Source organism: Peromyscus maniculatus, chromosome 11, assembly GCF_049852395.1.
Source record: "Peromyscus maniculatus bairdii isolate BWxNUB_F1_BW_parent chromosome 11, HU_Pman_BW_mat_3.1, whole genome shotgun sequence".
Taxonomy (NCBI): domain Eukaryota; kingdom Metazoa; phylum Chordata; class Mammalia; order Rodentia; family Cricetidae; genus Peromyscus; species Peromyscus maniculatus.
Window position 1 is genome coordinate 100763992 of NC_134862.1, and position 21187 is coordinate 100785178.

The 21187-nt window shown below is 41.3% G+C and overlaps 1 protein-coding gene across 3 annotated transcripts in view; it reads left to right on the top strand.

Moving 5' to 3' along the window:
• Lpgat1 (lysophosphatidylglycerol acyltransferase 1) overlaps positions 1–19093 on the top strand; it is a 59715-nt gene extending 40622 nt beyond the window's left edge. For all 3 annotated transcript variants that reach the window (XM_076548226.1, XM_076548227.1, XM_076548225.1), the window contains exons 7-8: positions 11044–11150; positions 13177–19093. In XM_076548226.1, coding sequence (XP_076404341.1) covers positions 11044–11150; positions 13177–13328 — 259 coding nt within the window. In that variant the 3' untranslated portion in view covers positions 13329–19093. The remainder of the gene's footprint in view (positions 1–11043; positions 11151–13176) is intronic.
• Positions 19094–21187: the final 2094 nt, after the last annotated feature.

Sequence of the window (21187 nt, forward strand, 5' to 3'; positions counted from 1 at the left end):
GTGTGTGTGTGTGTGTGTGTGTGTGTGTGTGTGTGTGTGTTATAAACTGATGGAGTTAGACCTCTTTTCTCTTCTATAATGTGAAGAAATTACAAGGGAAACTAAGCCCCCCAAAGGGTAAGATGTCTGGAAGTTATAAAGTCATATAGTTTTTGCCTCTGCCTCTGGAGTGCTGGGATTAAATATATGTGCCACCACACCTGGTAACATGATTAAATTTTAATTGCTGAGTCGAATGTTCACAAGAATAAAAGCAAAAATAACCCCTGTACTTGATATAAATAAAGGCCTGCTTTATTCCAAAATGGGAGATTGTGTTAGAGATGATGATCCTTTTGTTCAGAATTAGCTTACATTTTAATTGTTTAAATCTTGAGAAAAACTGAAACTTTAAGCATAATGGCATGAGTGATAGTGAAGGCTGAGGTGTAGCACAAATCCTAATTGGTCTTAATAATAAAAACCTGGAGTCAGATATCAGGGTGAAAGCTGAAAGATCAGAGAAGCAGAGCAGCCAGCCACTAGAGAGACTTCTTACCTCTAGGAATCCTCAGACTGAGAGGGAGCTGAGTTCCTGTCTCCTCCCACCTTATATTCCTCTCTCCGTTCAGCCATATCACTTCCTCTCTCCACCTCCCTAGTGCTGGGATTAAAGGTGTGAGATCCCAAGGGCTGGGATTAAAGGTGGGTGCCACCACTGCCTGGTCTCTATGGCTAACTAGTGGCTTAGCTCCCCACTCTGACCTTCAGCTAAGCTTTATTTGTTAAATTACAAACAAAATATTACCACACTGAGGCATTGCTGGAGATGGAAGGCAGGCCAGAGGCACTCTCCACCAAGGTCCATCTCTAGCTCCAGGCATTGCTTTCATGTCTGGTTTGATTAGAGCATTGGCTTCTTTGGAGAAGACATTTTATTTGATAGCTTGGCCAAGAATTTAATTTTAGTTTTTGTTGTTGCTGTTTTGAAGGAGAACTCATTTAGAAAGAAATACTTAATACTTTAAAATAAATATGTAGGCGCTGTATGGTGGCACATGCCTTTAATCCCATGACTTAGGAGGCAGAGACAAATGGATCAGTATAGCAATCTAGTCTACAGTCTACATTGCAAGTTCCAGATAGTCAGGGTTTCATAGAGAGACCCTGTTTCAAAAAGCCAAAAAAAAAACTCCTGCTACTTAGCAAAAGCATATAGATCTTAGCATTTGACTTATTCACTTTAGGTCTTGTTTAGCTAACGAAAAGAAATGATAGGCCAGTCAAGTTAGTAAGGTTCCAAAACTCAGAGATGATGGCTTTGATCTTAAAACAGAATATTGTATTTAGTAATTGTATTGCTAAATTACTAAATAATTAATGTATTATTAAATATAACCAAAAGAGTTTTTAAAAATCAGTGAGGTTAGCCAGGTGGTGGTGGCACACGCCTTTAATCCCAGCACTCAGGAGGCAGAGGCAGCCTGGTCTGCAGAGCGAGATCCAGGACAGGCACCAAAACTACACGGGGAAACCCTGTCTTGAAAGACCAAAAAAAAAAAAATCAGTGAGGCTATAGGGAAATTAACACACAAGTCCTTGCATCCAATTTGAAGAGCAATGTGTCATTACTCTTAAAACCTCTAGGGTACAACTGCTTTACTTGGGGTGGCAGATTCCAGACAAAGACAAGGTATTAATTTTGGATGACTCTATCTGGTGGCTGGCATAGCTGCACTAGTATACCAGTAGTCATCTCTACCACCCAATTGTGGCCTTCCCTAAATACCTACATGTCATCCTCCCGCCTGCTGCCAGTGCAGTGCCCACCCTTCCAGTTTCCAGGTAAGAAACCTCAGAGATGCTGGGATATGGCCAGTGGTAGCCGTTGCCATTCAAGCGTTTGGACTAGAGTTGAGACTCCCCAGCACATGGGTAAAAGCCAGGTGTGGCAGCTCACATGTAATCCAAGAAGAGGGAGATGGGATCCACAGTGCAAGCTGGCTGGCCTGATTTATGATATCATTGCGCTGTGGGTTCTGGTGAAAGACCCTGCCTCAGTGAACAAGTTGGAGAGTGATTGAGGAAGACCTCTGACATCAACTTTAGGCCTCCACATGCACACACATGCACCCTTACACATACGTGTCCACATACATGCATACACACATACACATGAGGGGGAACAAAAGAAGTCTTAGAGTCTTCCTTGGTTCCTCTCTCCCACATCTCATATCCATTCAGTCAGGGAATCTTTTTGATTCTAAATTCAGATATGCATCTTGAATCTGGCTGTTTCTTTTCACTCTGACACCAGCCACCATCACCTCTAGCCTTTTTCTAGATAACTATTCTTCATGGCTCACCTGGTTTTCACCTTTGCCCCACCCCACCCCCAGTAGGCTCATTTATTTATGTGCTTTGGTGGAGGAGGTGTAACCTTGAGGAGGTGTGTCACTGGAGGTACCCTAGGCCCAGTGTCTCACTCTGCCTGTGGATCACAACATAGAGCTCTCAGCTCCAGCTCCAGCGCCATGTCTGTCTGCTCTCTGCTGTGATCATGGACTAACTCTCTGAAACTGTGAGCAAGCCCCCAATTAAGTGCTTTGTTTTGTAAGAGTTGCCTTGGTCATGGTGTCTCTTCACAGCAATAGAACAGTGACTAAGACAGTCTTGTAGTGTGCATTTCCAATCTAATATCCAGAGTTATTCCAATCAAATATCTTTTTGAAATCTAGATCATATCAACTTGTAGCTGAGATCACGTGATGTCCCATTTAAACATGGAAGTTGTACAGTGTTTGACCTGCTTCTTCCCTCAGACCTCATCGCCTAATGCTTCTTCTCCCACTCCTTGGCTATTTGAGCTTCTTGCTGTTACTATACATTGCCAGACATGTTCGAATCTCAGGCCTTTCTGCAGGCTGCTTCCTCTTACAGAGTCTCCCAGAAATCTGCATGATGAATTTACTTCCTTCAAGTCTATCCCAAATTTAAAACTGTAGCTGCCCTGCAGCCAGTATGCATAACAGTGGATTTAGAATGATTCTCTAATTGTACTTGTTATATTTGAGAATTATAAATACCAAAATTAAATTCTGAAAACCATACAATAAGTGAAAAATTATATACCCCATTTCATAAATATGATGCATATTTTTTCATATTAACATTTCTAAAACTGAACAGTATCCTGAAAGCCAACATAATAAAACATTGTTTATAGTTTGATTGGCAGGCAGCACAAGGAGCACCACACAGATGCTGTTCAGCAGAGAGGCTCTTACTTGTAATTAAATTACTAAGGTTCTTTTTACAATATGCATATATCCTTTCATTTAAAACCACTAATTGAAAAAAGAATCTACCCACAAAATTAGGAATTTGGGTTTAATGATTATTTGATAATTGCAGCAAAAGTTCTTTGATTATTGTAAAAAATTAGTAAGTTCATTTTTAGATGCATATCATTTAGTAAATGCTAAATAGACCTTTTTGAATGAAGGATATTGACATCCTGAAATTATATAGTCTTTATTTTCATGTTATGGTGTTTTCCTCTGTAATTTAAAAGTGAGCTTACATTTTCATGACAACACTCTGAGATAAGTGTCTGACTAGAATTAACATGATAAGAGTCAGTTCTTCTAGCCAAGTGTGGTGGAGCACGCTTTTAATCTCAGCAGTTGGGAGGCAGAGGCAGGTGGATCTTCAAGTTCAAAGCCAGCCTGGTCTACAGAGTGAATTCCAGAACAGCAGGGCCCCACAAAGAAACCTTGTCTCAAAAAAAAAAAGTTCTCTAGAGAAACAGAACTAATAGAATACATACAACTATATAAAGAAATTGGCTCAATTGATTATGGATGCTAAGAAGGCCCAGAGTCTTGTGAGCTACAAGCTAGAGACCCAGAAAAGCCAGTAGAGTAGTTCCAGCCCAAATCCAAAGGCTGACCATAGAAGCCCTAATCTAAGCCTGAAAGCCTTACACCATGGGCCAGATAGTGTAAGCAAGCCCTGGTGCCAATATGAAGGCATGAGAACCAGTTGTGTAGTCCTGATCTGAGTCTAAAGCTTGAGGAAACTCAGAAATTAACCACACACAGTAAAGAACCATAGTTACAGCCAGTAAAGCTAATTTACTGCAGTATTAATATGCACCTCTAGACATCATATACTTTGCAGAAGATTATAGTCTGTTTAGTGACTAGGTGTAAACAGTGGAAATGAACTGTGTCCTCCACTTGTCTCTCTGGGGCTTTCCAGGTGTCTTCATTAGGGTCTCTATGCTGTGAAGAGACACTATGACCACAGCAACTCTTATAAAGAAAACATTTAATTGGAGTTCACTTACAGTTTCAGAGGTTCAGTCTATTGTCATCATGGTGGGAGCATGGTGAGCAGACAGACATGGTGCTGGCTACATCTTTAAGGCAACAGGAAGTTGACTGAGACACTGGGAAGTATCCTGAGCATAGGAAACCTTAAAACCCACCCCCACAGTGACACATTTCCTCTATAAGGCCGTATCCACCCCAACAAAGTTATACCTCCTAATAGTGCCACTCCCTATGAGCTTATGGGAACCAAATACATTCAAACTACCACATCAGGTATTTTCCACATGAAGGAGGAGTGAGATACAGGGTCTCACTATGTGACCCTGACTGGGCTGGAACTTGCTTTGTAAACTGGCTGGCCTTTAACTCACAGATATCCAACTGTCTCTGCACCCTGAATGTAATTGGAATTAAAGGCTTGCACCACCATGCCAGGCTTTTCCACTTTTAAGTCCCTTTAAAGTCTAACAAAGTGTTATTGCTATTCAGTTTTTTTCTTTGTGCTTTGAGGCAGGATCTTGTTATGTAACCCTGGCTAGACTGGAACTCACTTTGTAGACCAGGCTAGCCTCTAACTCACAGAGACCCATCTGCCTCTAGCTCCCTAGTGCTGTAGTTAAAGGTGTGCATCACCATACCTGGCAGTATCCAAAATTTTTGTTGTTAGCACCTATTAATTATACATAATAATGGGTTTCATTGTGACGTTTTCATGTATGTGTATCTTTTGATCATATTCCCCTTCCGATACCTTCTCTTGTTCTCTCACTCCCACTGATCCTCCTTCCTCTTCCCGACCATCACCGCTTCTACTTTCATGTCTTTATTTTTATTTTCATTTCATTTTGTATGTGTTTGAGTTACAGGAGCATAGAGTAAAGGTGTGTATATAGGAGCACTGAAGAGAATGTCTCTCCTTTCCCATCAACCATTAACTGTGTATAAATTCTCAAGAAGAGTGGGACCTTATGAGCTTAATTTAGTTTTATTGAAGATAGTATACCTGAAATATAAAAAGTCTTAGGGCTTATGTTTTAGTTGATTATTGGTTGAGCATAGCTCTCATTAATAGTCGCTATTTAATCTGAGCCAGCATGGACACAGGGCCTATAATCTCAGCACTTAAGAGATAGAGGCAGAAGGACCAGGAATTCAAGACTAGTCTGAGCTCCTGTGCTACCAAGTGAGAGCTTGTCTTTAAAAACAAAAAAAAAAATAAATAAAAAAACAAGCCAACAACTATTGTGAGATGCTGTCTCAAAACATGGATTTGTTTTATGTATATGAGTATTTTGACTGCATGTATGTGTGTGTGTACCATGTGTGTGCCTGGAACCTATAGAAATCAGAAAAGGGTGTTCTAGAACTGGAGTTATGGATGATTGTGAGCCACCATGTGCTACTCAGGTCTTTTGTCTAAATTTTTAATTTACCTTATTCTTAAATAATTAAGGAAAAACTAAAATCTATATCAGAAGAGATAGCTGTCTATATGTAGCACTCATCAAGTTTTTCACTGACGTATTATTGTCAGTTCAACTCAGCAGACCTATTTTTTGACACTGCACTGTATTCTATGTTACAGCACAGTTGGAAAAATGGAAAAGACATCAATAGGCTGTAAACCAATAAGTGTGATCCTAGACTGTATAAAAGAGAAGAGGAAATGGTGTAAGATGGCCAGGTCCTTAGTCTCAAGGGAAGCAGAGTAATCTAGAAATGACAGTTTTCACACACTTTAAATAATATCTAAATGACAGTGAAAGAAACATTTGGGAGAGACTGTGTCTGAAAGCAGGGTCTGGGGAGGGAAGGGATTGTCGTTGTCTGCCTTACAATTGCTTTAACTTTTGAAAACTAAGCGTGTGGTGCTTAGAACTTTTTTAAAATTCTGAGTCTTGTTCCTCTAGACAGTCCTCAAGTGGTAGCTGCTCTTCCATGTCTTTTGCATGAGCAAATGTTCATTCCTCATTTAAACTCAGCCAACATTCTTCCAAGTAAAATGCTTACATATTTGGCTGGCTTGCTTTTCCCATCCCTCTGCTAGATAATTAGCTTCATAAAGTTAGGAGGGACTGTTTATCTCAGAGCCTCTCTCTCTGATTAGTTTCTTCCATGTAGTTGGCACAACTGAATGAGGAGTGAATTATGTGGTTTGTTGGCTCACGTTTTATAGTCTTCATGGCTTAAAAATTCAAATATACTAACTTGGATGTAGAGAGTGCCATCTATTAAGCAAAACATTGTTCTATGTCTTTATTATTTGTTTGTTTTTAATTGCAGAGTTTTTCTTTATTTTTATTTTATGTGCATTGGTGTTTTGCCATGGGTGTCAGGTCCCCTAGAACTGGAGTTACAGACAGCTGTGAGCTGTCATGTGGATGCTGGGAATTGAATACAGTTCCTCTGGAAGAGCAGCCAATGCTCTTAACTAGTGAGCCATCTCTCCAGCCTCGTTCTATGTCTATTTTTAAAGTGTAATTTGTAAGTGCTCTAAGATAGAATTTTATGTATTAGGGGGAAATACTTTTTATTTAAAAGTACATTCTAGATTACTGATAATAAGAATTTTTATTGCTTAAAAATGAGGCACTTGTTTCTCATTTGGGTAGCTATTGGAACTGTAAAGGCTTCTATTTCATAGGTATAAGAACTCCCCTTATTTGGCTCAAGAGAACTGGTACTCAGTGCATTTGATCCCTTGCCATATTAGAGGATTACTCATTTTAATATTTTAATCCTGTGGTAACCTAACAACCACAATAAAGAAGTAGACTGCTCTTGAGAGTGGGTATTTGGTCTGCCCTCCTAGCTGTGTTTTAGTCAGGTGACTGTCCAGGCGGCTCTGGGCAGAGGTGGGATCAAGTCTCAGTCCTCACACTACCCTCCATGTTGCTCCCCACTTTAAGTGCAGAGATAACACAACAATTACACTGTTCTGTCAGGAATTCATTTGTTAAACCCAAACTTCCACTGTTCAGTTCAGTCTTATATTTAATGTTTGCTCTCACCACATACAGATATTGGTGAAATTATTAAGGCTACTCCACGTAGTTAAAAGGGAGGTTTATTTTGTGGGGTAACTTACAAGTGAAGGGATAGGTAACAGGGTCTGGGAAAGGTGTGGCACAGTCTGGTGGTGTTCTCTGGAGAACTCTGCTCGGTCTACCTCCAATGTTCAGGGTCCAGGAAACAAGAGAGACCGTATCTGGATCTCGGGTCTTCAGGGTCCTCTCTCGGCCCTGCCTTGTAGGCGTGACAGTTACTGAAGCCTCAATGGGGGTTGGAACTTCCAGATCAAAGCTGGAATGGCTACCCACTACATACAGACATCAAGACCACTTAAGATCTTCTTTGATTTTATGGTTCCTGCTAAATTATCCCTAAGTTAATTAGGCCTGGTTTTAAATGAACACAAATTAAATTAATCTGACATAATATAGTACATACTACAAATGTTAACTGGTGTGAGTCAACAAGGTTTTTTTTTATTTCTTTTCCAAAGAATATTTATTATGTGATAATCACCGGATGTATGGCCTTCTTAGAACCGAAGACACTTTATAATTGATTTGTGCTGGGTCTTAAGGACAATGGGTAGAATTTAGATAGGAAGAGATGGAAAGAGTAGGTGATGGCATCTTGTATAGTAGTGATTGTGAGAGTAGCAGGATTGTGAAATAGAGCACACATAGCAAGCATTAAGTAATCCATAACGGAACACAAATGGAAGTTGTAAGAAATAAAATCAGACAGTTGAAATAAGATATTGGTGTACCCAGAGCTGTCTGGACATTCTCATAACTAGAACACAGCCAGGAGAGCAGACCAAATGCCTACTCTCAAGAGCAATCTACTTCTTTATTCTGGTTGTTTGGTTACCATGAGGTTAAACTACTGAGTTCCTTTCTGTTGCTGTAATAAAACATTCTGGCCAAAAGCATTTTGAAGAGCAAAGTTTTTTTTGTTTGTTTGTTTGTTTGTTTTTTCAGCTTCCACTTCCAGGTCATGTTTTATCATTGAGGGAAATCAGGACAGGAACCCAAGGCAGGAACCTGAGACAGGACTGCTTGCTATTTCGTATAACATTACCTTGAACCAGGGGATAAACTCATAGCCAAGGAAGCTGCTTGCTAGCTGGCTCACTCTCTGGATCATACTCTTCTGGCTTTCTTATAGATTCTAGGCCCAGCTGCCTTAGGAATGATGCTGCCCACAGTGGGCACCCTTCTCCCCACAGCATCAGTCATCAGTCAAGACAGTCTTCACGGACACGCCACAGGCTAGTCTGATGTAGGCAGTTCCTCAGTTGAGGTTCCCTCTTCCCTGGTGACTCTATGCTGTGTCAGGTTGACAGTAAAGACTAACCAGCACATTTACCTTAAAAGTTAGGCCACATATTTATGTCTCTAGGTAATGAAAAGCCTGGTTCAAACAGAATTCTCTTCTAATAATCGGGGAATCAGCTCACATAACTGACATCCAAATAGATCAAGCTTTGTGATCCAGTTAACCTCACAGCTCAGGCTTCCTGTGCCAGTGCTGCCCTTCACGTATTGGTCTCATCCTTACCAGCTGGCCCAGAGATCCAAGAGCTTGTACTTCTATGAAAGATAACAAGTGAAAAAGTACGTTATTTTTCCAAGAAGCTCTCTGAAGCTTCTCCTTACTCTAGCTCCCATTTCCACCTTCTCAGTCCTGCTCTGAGCCCACTGTGCCCGGGAGAGCAGCGTGGAGGCAGGCTCCTGGGGTTCATGACAGGGGTGCTGGGGCTGGGGGGCTGGACAGCAGCACATTTGCAGCCTTTGCTTTGAGTGGCTTTTTTCCCCCTTAGAGAATCCTTTTCTATTATACAAAATTTTGAGGGCAAACAAGGTAGAAATAGTGTTTTTTAGAGATCAGAAAGTAATGTAAATATTTAGCTGCTATTGCAAGATAGAAGTGAACATTTTAAAAAGTAGTACTAATGCTGCAGAATCGTTTCAAGAAGTATTACATCATCTGAAAGCTAAACCTCAGAAATGTATAGCACCCTTCACTTAAAGGTAAAACCTGATTTTCAGTTTTAATTTTTGGTTTTAAGGCGTACCTTAGTAAATGGGCATTGTAAGGGCATTTAAATGGGAGAAAGGAGACAGAAACAAATAACTGAATTTCCTGTGCCCAGAGCTGTGCTGGCAAGAATCACAGGCTTTATTTTGCTTGGAGTCTGCCCCGTTCACACAGAGGTGTGGTGGGGTTTGTATTCAAGCTGTGGCTCCCCCTCTGCTATTCTCCTTTCAGGATTCCTCACTGTGCTGCAGTTAACCATGTCTTCTAGTTATTCAGCTAACAACACACTTCTGTGTAGGTTCACCCTCTGTATGATGTTAGCTGAGAACTGTTCTCGGGTGAAAAGCTGTAAAGGAGAAAACATCCCATGCTCCTGGAGGGGAGCTCCTGCTTTTAGTCCCTCCTTAGTGCCATCTTCTAACTATGTTTTGTGCAGAATTGATCACCGTGAACCACTCTGCCTTTATAAAAAGTCAATATAAAAGCCACAGGGAAGTTCATGGCTAAGTCTTGAACTTAAGTATACTTTTCTCTGAAGTGTGCTCTGTTCCCTTCTCCAGTCTTTTACTTTTATGGTAGTAAAATGCTACTACAGTGATTGCAATGCAAAAATCAGAATCATAGACTATCACTCAATTATGATTGTCATTATTCTGAATATTGTGCTAAGATGAGTGTTAAATAAAAGCACAAGATTGCTAAACACCCAGAGGACTCAAGGATGGATCCCCAGGAACTACTGTGGCTAGTTGGGAAGCACCACTGACCACACCACACTAAATGGTAGTCTTCTGGTTTGTTTATAGAGTCCCTGCAGTCTGCACTGATCTGGACCTCACTGTGTTACCTAGGCTGCCTCAGTTTCTGGAGTGCTGGGATTACAGGCATGAGCCACCATGCCTAGCTAACTGAGAGCCTTCTGGGTCGCTATTTTCTACTTTAAAAAATCTCTTTGGTCAGCCGAGCGGTGGTGGCACACGCCTTTAATCCCAGCCCTTGGGAGGCACAGTCAGGTGGATCTCTATGAGTTCAAGGCCAGGCTAGTCCACAGAGCTAGTTCCAGGACAGCCCGGACTACAAAGAGAAACCCTGTCTCAAAAGACTGAACAGACATACAAAAATTATTTTGATCAGGTCAAAGAATATATAGCTCAGGAGTAGAGTGATGACCTAGCACATTGAAGGCCTTGGGTTTGATCCCCAGTATCATAGAAAATGAGGAGGCTGGAGAGCTGGCTCATCAGTTAATAGCACTTGTTCTTGCAGAGGACCCAGGTTTGATATCCAGCACTCACATGATAGCTTACAACTGTCCATAATTCCAATTCCAGGGGACCCAGTGCCCTCTGCTGACCTCCCCAGGCACCAGGCATTCACATGATACACAGACATGTGAACGAAACACTCATACACATAAAATAAAATAAATAACTCATTTTTTAAATTTCTCTGTTTATAAAGCCAGTATTGATATACTTAGTGAAAAGCCATCAGTTTTGGCACATTTTATCTAGTTCTCACTTTCTCGTGAAGCAACATTGCTAAGGTACATTCTGTGCCTAGCATTTAAATCTTTTTGTGTGTATGTGACTCATTAATAAAGCTAAGTTAGGGTTCTGAGTGATTTTCATTTCTTAATTAAAGTAATTCTTTTTATTTTTCTAAATCTTAATAGGATTTTTCCAATTAAAGATGTGCCCTTGGAGACTGATGACCTCGCCAGTTGGCTCTATCAACGGTTTATTGAAAAGGAGGACCTCTTGTCACATTTTTACAAAACAGGTACACAGTATCCTCCTTATACATATTTCTGAAGTTACCAAAGATGCTAAATATGTGCTTTAGAGGACAAACATTTCCCAATTATTTATTTTTGTCTTCAAAATATTTAATTTTATTATTCTAGTTATATGTAAGGGGTGTGTGTGTCTACATGTGGTTATATGCACACAAATACAGGTGCTGGAGGAGGCCAGAGGCTTCAGAATCCCTGGAGCTGGAGCTACAGATGATGTGAGCCACGTGCTGTGGGTGCTAGGAACCAAACTCAGGTCCTCTGAGTAGCATCAGAAGCTCTTAACCTCTGAGCTGTCTGTCCAGCTCCTTTTCAGTTGTTTGATTAGAAATCAAAGTCATTCTGTATATAAGAATTTCAACTTAGAATTTTTGGAAAGAAAATTTACTCCATCAGCCCAGGCACAGAATGGAGTGATAAGCACGTCACACACAGGGACTCAAGGACACAGGAATGCAGACAACTTCAGGCAAATGTGTAGCTATTGGAGGTTACAGGGAGGCTAAATAACAGTCCTGTTCTGACATTGTAGTCATTGGAGGTCATGTGAACTGTATTTCTACTTGCTTTTACCTCCCTTCCACGGAGACATTCATCCTGCTGCATGGTTTTAGCTCACGGTCACTTGGCCTCGTTGCTTTGGGCCTGTGTCAAAGCAGAAAGTGGTTGCAGCGAATGTCCTTTTCTCAACAGGAAGCAGGAGAGTCAGGATTCCTTTTTTTTTTTTTTACAAGAAAGAATATAGTTTACTATTTTCAGGGTTCAAAGTTGTTATTTCTCCTTGGGAGGGAAAGGAATCTATTCTTACCTCTTTTATATTAAGAACTACAGTGAAGCTGGTTCTGGTAGCACAGGCCTGGGAGATTGAGGCAGAAGTATCCCAAGTTCAAAGCCTTCCTCGTTAACTTTCTGAGATTTTGTCTCTGAATAAAAACTAAAACTCAGGCTGGAAGTGTGGCTCAGTGGTAGAGTACTTGCCCAGTATGTGTGAGGCTCTAAATTGAGTCCCAAGCACCAAAACACAAAACAAACAATATAAAGAGAAAAACATTAGAGAAGGAAGAAGAAAGGAAGTTGGAAAGAAAATTAACATTGGTTGGCACAGCCAACATGCTTTCACAAGTTGCTGTGTTATAGCCTGAAACAACAGGACAGGCGGGGCAGGGTTAATTCAAGGCTGAGCAGGCAGCTCAGGTGATCAGAGAATAGACCATAACCCCCACCCCTTAGTCTCTTGCCTTCTGATAGTGCCTAAGTTGTAGCAACAGTGGTGAGCCTCTTGAAAAAGGCCACCTGCATACCAGGCCTAGAGACTGGGAAATGCCCCTGTGAATTGCTTGTGAGCAGCAAATCCCTTTATGAGCCAGCTTACCCGGGAGATTTTCAGCAAGGACAAAGACTGGAATGCAAGAGTGGTAGATGATCTCCATAGCACTGTACCAAAGCCATCTAGCTTTTCTTTCCAGAAAAAAAAATTTAGATATGTTTTTCTTTGTATTCTCTTTCTTGTTATGAAAATATATTTTGTAAACCTTATTGTATTTTGAGAATATCAGTGTTATGTAACCACTTTTATGGCAAAAAAAATATGCTATTTCAGAAATTATTAGATGTCAATTTCAGAGATCCTGTATCTGACCACTGGAGAAATGTAGCTGTCCAGTGGGGAGCAGGCAACCTGAGTGCCTGTTCTCACAAATTGACTCCAGTAGAGACAGACAGTCGGCAAACCCAGAGAAGGAAAGCAGATAGACCATTGCAGACTGGAAGAGGGAACAGAGGCCAGAGGGTGGCATTGTTTCTGATCTGGGGTGGATGCTGATGACTGAGTCATTCACCCAGTGAGTAGAAGAGTGCTTGGCAAAGGCTAGGTAACTTAAAAATTATGTGTCAGAGGAAATCTCTGCAAAGTAGGGCAACTCACAGAAAAACCTAACTGTGGGTGAGCACTCAGCTTTATTTCAGGAGACCTGTTCTGCGGGGAAATGCATCACTTTCTGTCTTGTCTTCTAGGGGCCTTTCCTCCTCTCCAGGGCCAGAAGGAAGCTGTTTCCAGGGAGATGACCCTCAGCAACATGTGGATATTCCTCATTCAGTCCTTTGCATTTTTGTCAGGCTACCTGTGGTACCACATCATTCAGTATTTTTACCATTGCCTATTTTAGGAACTGACTTGGACTTGCCACATAGGAGTTCAGACTTCATACATGTGCATTATTTTACATGTGCAAATCTAAATATACAAATCAACATATATAAAAAGCAAAGGAAATTCAAATGGATGGATTAATGTTTATCCCCCTTTGGGATATTTTAAAACTCGACTACAATGAGGATCAGTAATACAATGATGTGCTAATATATTTTAAGAACTTTTCGTGTTTTAAAGAGATACACTCTACCATATGTTTATGCAAGCATCACACTGGGAGAAGAGGAAATCATAAAATCATCCTTAGAAGACTCCAAAAGAAACTGTTGCCACCAGATGCCCTTGGTCATGCCCCTGTTCAGAAGCTGTGCCCCTCTTTATTAGGGCAGAGCTTCACAACATTAATGTGTCCAGCCATCATGCTGAGGTACTGGTAGCCTGGAGAGCTGGTGGGTAAGTCCTGAGGACTGGTCTGCTTATCTAACAAGCTGCAGTCCTCAACCCTGGCTGAGGTACAGCGTTGGCCTTCTGTGGGGAGCAGTGTCACTGTGCACCTGACCACTGTGTCCCCAGAAAGGCTAGCTCAGCCCAGCCCCGTGTTTACATGTGCTAGTGTTCCCTGCTGTCGGGAGAGGGAGCACCCACTTTCTCTTTGTATAGAAGGCACATCATAGAATGAATATTGTATTTTACAAAATGCACTTTTATCAGATGCAAATACAGCGAAGGATAGTAACCCAGCCTGACACAAAGGGAAGCCTCACCTGTGAGCAGGCTCCCAGGAGGCTTTTCTGTCTGCGTGCTTGCCCGTGATACGCTCCAGCACCATCTTCATTGGTCACCTCCCTGACCCCATTCCCCTGTTGGTAGCTGGATCCCCCCACCCCCAATTTTGACATAGTAGCACCAAATGTATTTGGGGGCATTTAAAGCAAATTAACGTAAAACATTTAAATGACCAGTTTAAGGGAAATAGACTAGCTTATTAGGAAATAAAAGATAGAACCAGACATTGGCTTGCAGTATTGACAGGACCTCCTGTGGCCCCCAGAGTCTGTGCAGACATCAGTGTGTTCTGTCATTAGCGTCAAGCAGGTGCCCCTCTCAGGGCGGCAGGACCAGGGCACAGCAGCTCAGTACACTTCCCAGCCTCTTCCAACTGTCCTTGAAGAGGGCAGAGTCCAGAAAAGGTTTTAAGTTTGTCATTGTGTTCATGTGGTTTACCTCCTAGGAGAACTGAACTTTGCAAAAAGTGCAGGCACTGCATCAGCACTGAGACAGAGGGTTGCTTTGGGGTGATGAAGTCCGAAGCTTGAAAGTCAGCAGTATTCTGTGCATGAACACTGTCGGTTCCCCCACTGTGACTTACAACACAAGTAACAGTTCTGACAAATAGGCTGCAAAACAAAAATACAGACTAATGTTTTCTGTTCTCAAATAAACCAAAAGGAAAAACGAAAGAGGAAAAGATGCGAATATTCCCCAGTTGTATGGGAAAGACTGACCGACACCAAATAAAAGCCCATAGCAGCTTCATCTTTAGCAAACCCAGAGCCCGTGTGGAGGAGAATGACGTGTTCCTGACTTACCTCACTAGTGCCACACCACCACTGTTGCAGTGCAGGAGACAGTGGGTTTGGTTGTTAGAAAGCATTTCACTCTGACTTTCAGTGACATTGCAGAGGTCAAGAAAGCAGCCCTAATCTGGAAATGATGGGCAGCCAGAGAGAAGCTACTCGGGGCCTCTAGTTGAGGCCCAGGGACAAGTGTTCATTTGCTGGATGAATTGAGTTGAGACAGTAGTTGGCCATCTGGGGGAGAAGTCCACTGTCAAGTATAGCATGCAGTCCTAGCTAGCAGACCATTTCCCCATGGCAAAGCAAGCCACAGACCATGGTGGCCAGTTCCTGCATGGGTCTGTATATCCATACGTGCAGACAGAAGTGCGGCTCTGGCCTACTTCTACCACTACTATGCTCCAAAAGGAACGTGATCATTGAGTATAGTGTACATGTTAAACCCACTCCCCTAAGATGCATTACTTTCCAATGCAGTTTCATTTCCACAGTCTCTAGAGTGACAAGTAACTATAGATTTGTGACTAACTTTTGATAATAGACATGAGCTGTAAATAGATATGTATTTGATTTGTCCTACACCTCTTCGGTTCTTTCTACATGTCTTCTGTGTGCAAAACACATTTGAGAGTATTGATAGTGCTTCCTTATCAGTAACTGGAGTCCACCTGCTAATACTGGGGAATGTGAAGAGAGAATAGCTGTTCTTAGGGTAGTCTGGGGAAGCCGCAATATGCCACTGAAGAGAATTGAATAAAATTCCCCATTTGTACTTAGTGTGTAAAGAAAGCTAATGTCTTAAGTCAGGGGAAAGTGAGTAAAGCCACTTCAGTTTACAGAGGCATCCTTTATAGTTGTAGCTCTTTGCCCTCAGCTGGACTGCCTGGCTTCCTGCAGACGGGCTGGGGGATTCACAGGCAAGACCAAGCAACAGCTCACCTCACCCAGTTCAGAAATACACATATGATAGAGAAGCCTGTAAGCAGTGGGAGCAAAGAGAAACCAGAATGGAATGAAGCTTGAATGGATAAACAAGTTAGATGAGAATTTAATAAAGTATGAAAATGGTTATCTGTGGGTTCCAATCTGTCATGTGTTAGTTTTTGGTATTACAACTCATAAATTCCTACAGCAAAAAACTAGGGATGCTGATTAAGTAGTCAATTACAGGGTAGTTAATCCAGTATTAAGTCATAGGAAGCCAAAAATTAAATTCTATGTAGGAATTTCAGACAACCAGCACAGACAAAGCACCGAAGCCAGCATAGCCGTGGGCTGAAAAGGCATCCCTGAACAAGACAGGGATTGGCACAGCTGAAATTGTTCCAGAGATGGAGTTTTAAGTCACCCATTGTGGCCCTCAGATGTGATCCTAATGTTGCTGTCTGGATCAATGTTGGGAATGCTGCTTCATTCATGGCCATGTGTGTGGCTCCCTTCTCATTAATTTGTGTGTTTTGACAATCGGTAAAGACTAAAGACTCTTAGCAACTTGGTCCTGGTTATAGTCACAGAAAGTAGTCTTTGATCATAGGTAGTCTTCTGTATCCCGTTTATGTTTTGTTTGCACTACTGAACAGGGGGAGTTAACTGATGTTTTTGTTTCATCCTTTTTCTTTGAAGTCACTGCACAATAGTGAACACAGGATTTTGCTCCAGAGTTATCATTACAAAAAATGTATTCAGCTCTGGTCCACAAAGGATGGATGATAATGGTGTCTTCTGTGGGATTTTTGCCCTGCGAGTGCCGTGAGCCTTCTATCTGCAGACAGGACAGTCAAAGGAGCTCTGGGTCACAGGTGTGCTAGTTCATGTCATGATGGGTAGAGACTATGTGTTTGGGACCAAAACCACCTAAGTTGGAAGTTTCTGGATCACAAAGGAGCCTGGTGTACTCTGCAGCAGTCGCTGGTTGGTGACGTCTGGTGGTCGTTTTGCACCAGCCCTCAGTAATTACAGAGTGGGCTCTGAGAATATGCTGCAGGCTCTTTCTTAACTGTTGGGGGAGAGTGGCCATAGTCATGTGAAAGACACAATCTGGCGCTTTTTGCAGAAATTCCATCTGAGGATTTTTACATTTAATATTTTTTTAAAACAGTCTAAAGAGCAAAAAATTTTATGTGTATTATAGTTGCAAAGTATGCAAACTCTTTGAATGATTTTATTTTTATTGTGTAAAACTGTTGAACACGACTGTGGTGCACAAATTCTTTACATGTAAGGAGTCTATGCATTTTACAGTAACATCTTAGGATTGGGTAATGAGACAGTTATACATTCAGCTGCCATTGTTTTTATTAAGTGCTTTCATTTTCTTTACAATCATCACAACGTTGTATTTATTTTCTACAGGTGGATTTTTGTTTTCATGATGCTGTAATGTTTACTTGAGCTTGTTGAGCTTTCCTTGTGATCCTCATGTCACAGTGTGTGTTTTAAGAATGACTGTGAAGGCCATGGCAACTGTAATTCACTTTTGTAAAGGGCTGGTCACATGTGGATCTGGTTTCTGAATGCATTGGGATGATTTTACCAGATCACCTTTTCAGAAATTTAGATATTGTGAATACCAAAAGAAGAAGCATTTTCTCAGCAAAAATTAATAGCTGGTTCTATTTTTTTTAATGTAGAGAAAATAAAGTTGACTTTTTTTCCCAAAACAATGCTTTTAATTCTTAATAGTGGGGTTGGGTGTCTGTGCTGTCCTGGAGCTCCTCAACACTGACTGCTGCAGCATGTGCCTGGAGCTCAGCATTCAATGGCCAGTGGAAAAACTACCCCGTCCCTTACGGGACTTAAAAGATTTGCCCTTCCCCCAGTCTGCTCATTTGGTGTGTGCTGGTAAATGTTTAGCAGTCCTCTCTCTTGGAAAAAATTATGTATGTAAGTGTACATACATGTGTAATAAATGTTTCTGTTAGCAGATATTTAATGCAGTTAGCAAGTAATAAAATATAAATAATTGATTTTTATAATATAATTGTCATTGCTGAACCCTCAGAGCCAACCTGTGACTGAATATCAACCTTGATTTGATTGATGGCATTATGTTCTGATATACTAACCATCTCCACATAAACTGTCATCCAATCTCGTGTTCGACTGACTACTAGACTCTTACCTGTGAACAGAACCTCCTTTTAGCTTCAGCATTAATTAGGAGTTTAGATCATTTATTTTTAATTATATTAAAACCCTAAAATTAAATGATCAGAAGCCAGGCGGTGTTGGCACATGCCTTTAATGCCAGCACTCAGGAGGTAGAAGCAGGCAGATCTCTAAGTTCAAGGCCAGCCTGGTCAACATTGTGAGTTCCCAAGATAGCTAGGGCTACACAGAGAAACCCTGTTTCAAAAAACCAAAACCAAAAACAAATGATCAGCTCTTGGAGGCAAGTCAGAGCTACCTTCATCACACCACTTTCCTCTTTTGTGTTTTGATATGATTTAATTATTAGCATTGAATAAAGTTCTCAGAATTGATTTACTCACTAGTCCAAGAAAAATCCTGTCATTGACCCTTGCAGCTTTTAAAGTGTGGGAAAAGCACTGAAATCGATATGACCAAGTAAGCTTTCGATTGTGGGGAGTCTGATGATGGCAAGCTTTTCAGGAAGCACAGTGGCCAGCACACTTCATTTCTCAGAGCTGAGTAAATGTGGTACGCCTATCACTAAGGTTTGTTTTTTTGTTTTTGTTTTTGTTTTTTTTTAACATTAAAAACATTAATGGTTTAGTTACTTGTTTGTAAAATGTGTTTACCCCATTGAAAACTTTTAATGTATTAAAATATCTCGCACAGTCCTACCAAATAAGTTAAATAGTTAGAGTTCAGTCTACCTCTTTTTTTTCTGGCTGGATTTAGGCTGCTGGTTGGTTGAAGCTGCAGTTTTATTTCCCCTCTGAAGCACTTTGTGTGGAAGACAGCAGATTGGGGGCTGAGGCCTGAAAGCAGATTTGAGGCTCTTCAAGATCTGTTGCTGACTAGCCCTATTCCCCATGAGTTGGGGAAGCCATTGTTTTTAATTCCCACTTAATATGAAAATGTTTGTTTTAAAAAATGTTTCTTGCTGGTGAAAAATGTATTTTTAAAAGGAAAAACCAAATCCTCTTTTGTTCTGAGGAGTCAGCTGTATGAGCAGGTGTGACCGTATCATAACATGCTGATGTCATAGAAATCAATAAATTTTTACCTCTCAGGAGTCGGGTGACCTTATTCTTGACTCTTAAGGGCTGGAAAACAGACTAGAGATGCCCACAGTTCAGGATGCACAGAAGCAGACACACAGATGTAACATGGGGGTGGGGAGGTGACCACCAGAGCTAAGATGGCCCCTTTCATAGTCAGAAGAATACTCCTCGATGGGTATGAGTAAGCCGGTGTCCAAAGAAGAAACTGAAACACTTGTTTTCTCTTGGTAACCAAGGAGCATCCTTGGTTCCCACACCCCGGGTTAGCTGCAGGGTAGAGATAGGCACTTGTTTGGCTGAAGCAGGGGAATTATTTTTTATGTATATGAGTGTTTGGGCCTGTGTGTATGACTGTGTGCCATGTTCGTGCTTGGTGGCCCCTGAGGCCAGAGTAGGCATCTGGTCGACTGGGACTGGAGATACAGACAATTTTAAGTTGCCATATTGGTGCTGGGAATTGAACCTCTGTCATTTGGAAGAGAAGCAATCACTCTTACCACTGAGCCAGTTCTCCAGCCTTACTTGGTGTTAGTGAGAAGATGTGAAAGTGAGTAAAAGAACCTAAAGATACCAGTTACTGGTTTAATGTTTCTCTATTTCACTTTGGGCCCAAAAACTACCAAGGCTTATCTGCAATTTTCCATCAGTTGATACTGTATTGGGACCAATTGGTGGTCGGTTGGGAGTAAATAAAATAGGTACTCAAAAGGGGAGTGATCAGAAGAACTGGGGTGCTGAGAAGAGGAACCCAAGATACTGAGTGATAAAGGGAAGGCCAGGTGTTGCTGTCCACAGCAGGTGTGCATATTCCAGATGCACAGACTCTGCAATGAAGGTTAGTACTAGAAAGTCAACTTTCATATCAACTGTGTCCTAAAGACTGCCTGCCATTCATGTATACCTACCTCCCATTTCAGGTGACTCTCCCTTGAACAGGAGAAAGGCAAACCTAAGTCATTAGGAATCTCTGTTAGGAGGCCCAGCAAAGGAACAGTTCACAATGCTGATGACTCAAGCCCTTCCTATTACCAAGGCACCTAAATCCACAATAAAGCTTTTTGTCTACCCTGGTATGTAGATAGTCCAGTAAAGACAAAGGGTGGCACCAGTCTTGGATATCTTGGATTCTGATGTGGGACAATGGGCTTCCAAAAGTGCAAATAGAAGCCAATAAGACTTCGTAAAAGGGCTGGAGAGATGGCTCAGAGGTTAAGAGCACGGTTGCTCTTCCAGAGGTCCTGAGTTCAATTCCCAGCATCACATGGTGGCTCACAGACATCTATAATGAGATCTGGTGCTCTCTTCTGGTGTGCAGGCAAACATGCAAGCAGAATACTGTACACTAAATAAATAAATAAATAAATAAATAAATAAATAAATAAATAAAAATAACCTTTTTAAAAAAAAAAAAAAAAAGACTGTAGAATACAGCCCAGGAACAGAGTTACTTTCACACTATATTTGGTTAAATTATAAGTTCAGGATGAGAGAGTCTAAAAATCTACCTTCCCATACTGAACTTGTATGTCCTGGAAGAGGAATCAGAAGTCATCTTTGAAGATGAGCTATAGAGTATATCTACCATTCCTCAGATATTTAAATAAAGAATATTAGTTAGGTCTAGAAGAGTTCTCATGCTTGGCAAATTTGCCAGCAGTATCAGTTGGAAATGCTTTGACTTCACAAATATTTAAAGGAGGGTTAAATCTGTCATACTGTCATTCATTTGTATAAGTCATGTTCATCAAATGAATGAACACCTAGCAAAAAAAGTTTTGGCTCATGCCTAGAATACACCAGGACCTGGGTTCAATCCTCAGAACCACAGAAATAAAAAGATTGTTTTCGCCAAACATTGTGGGGCATAATGTAATCCTAGCAACTCGGGAGGTGGCTGAAGCTAGAAGATGGAAAGTTCAAGGCTAGACTGGACTACCTACTGGTGAGTTGGAGACCAGCCTAGGCCAGAGTAAGACTCAACTCTCAAAAGAGAGATCTGGTTGGAGAGCAGTCTACATGGTTTGTGGCAAACCAGCACACAGCTCATTGGCCTTTGAGGTTCCAGAGTTAGTGGGAACTTTGGCATTTCCTTCTTTAGGGATGGT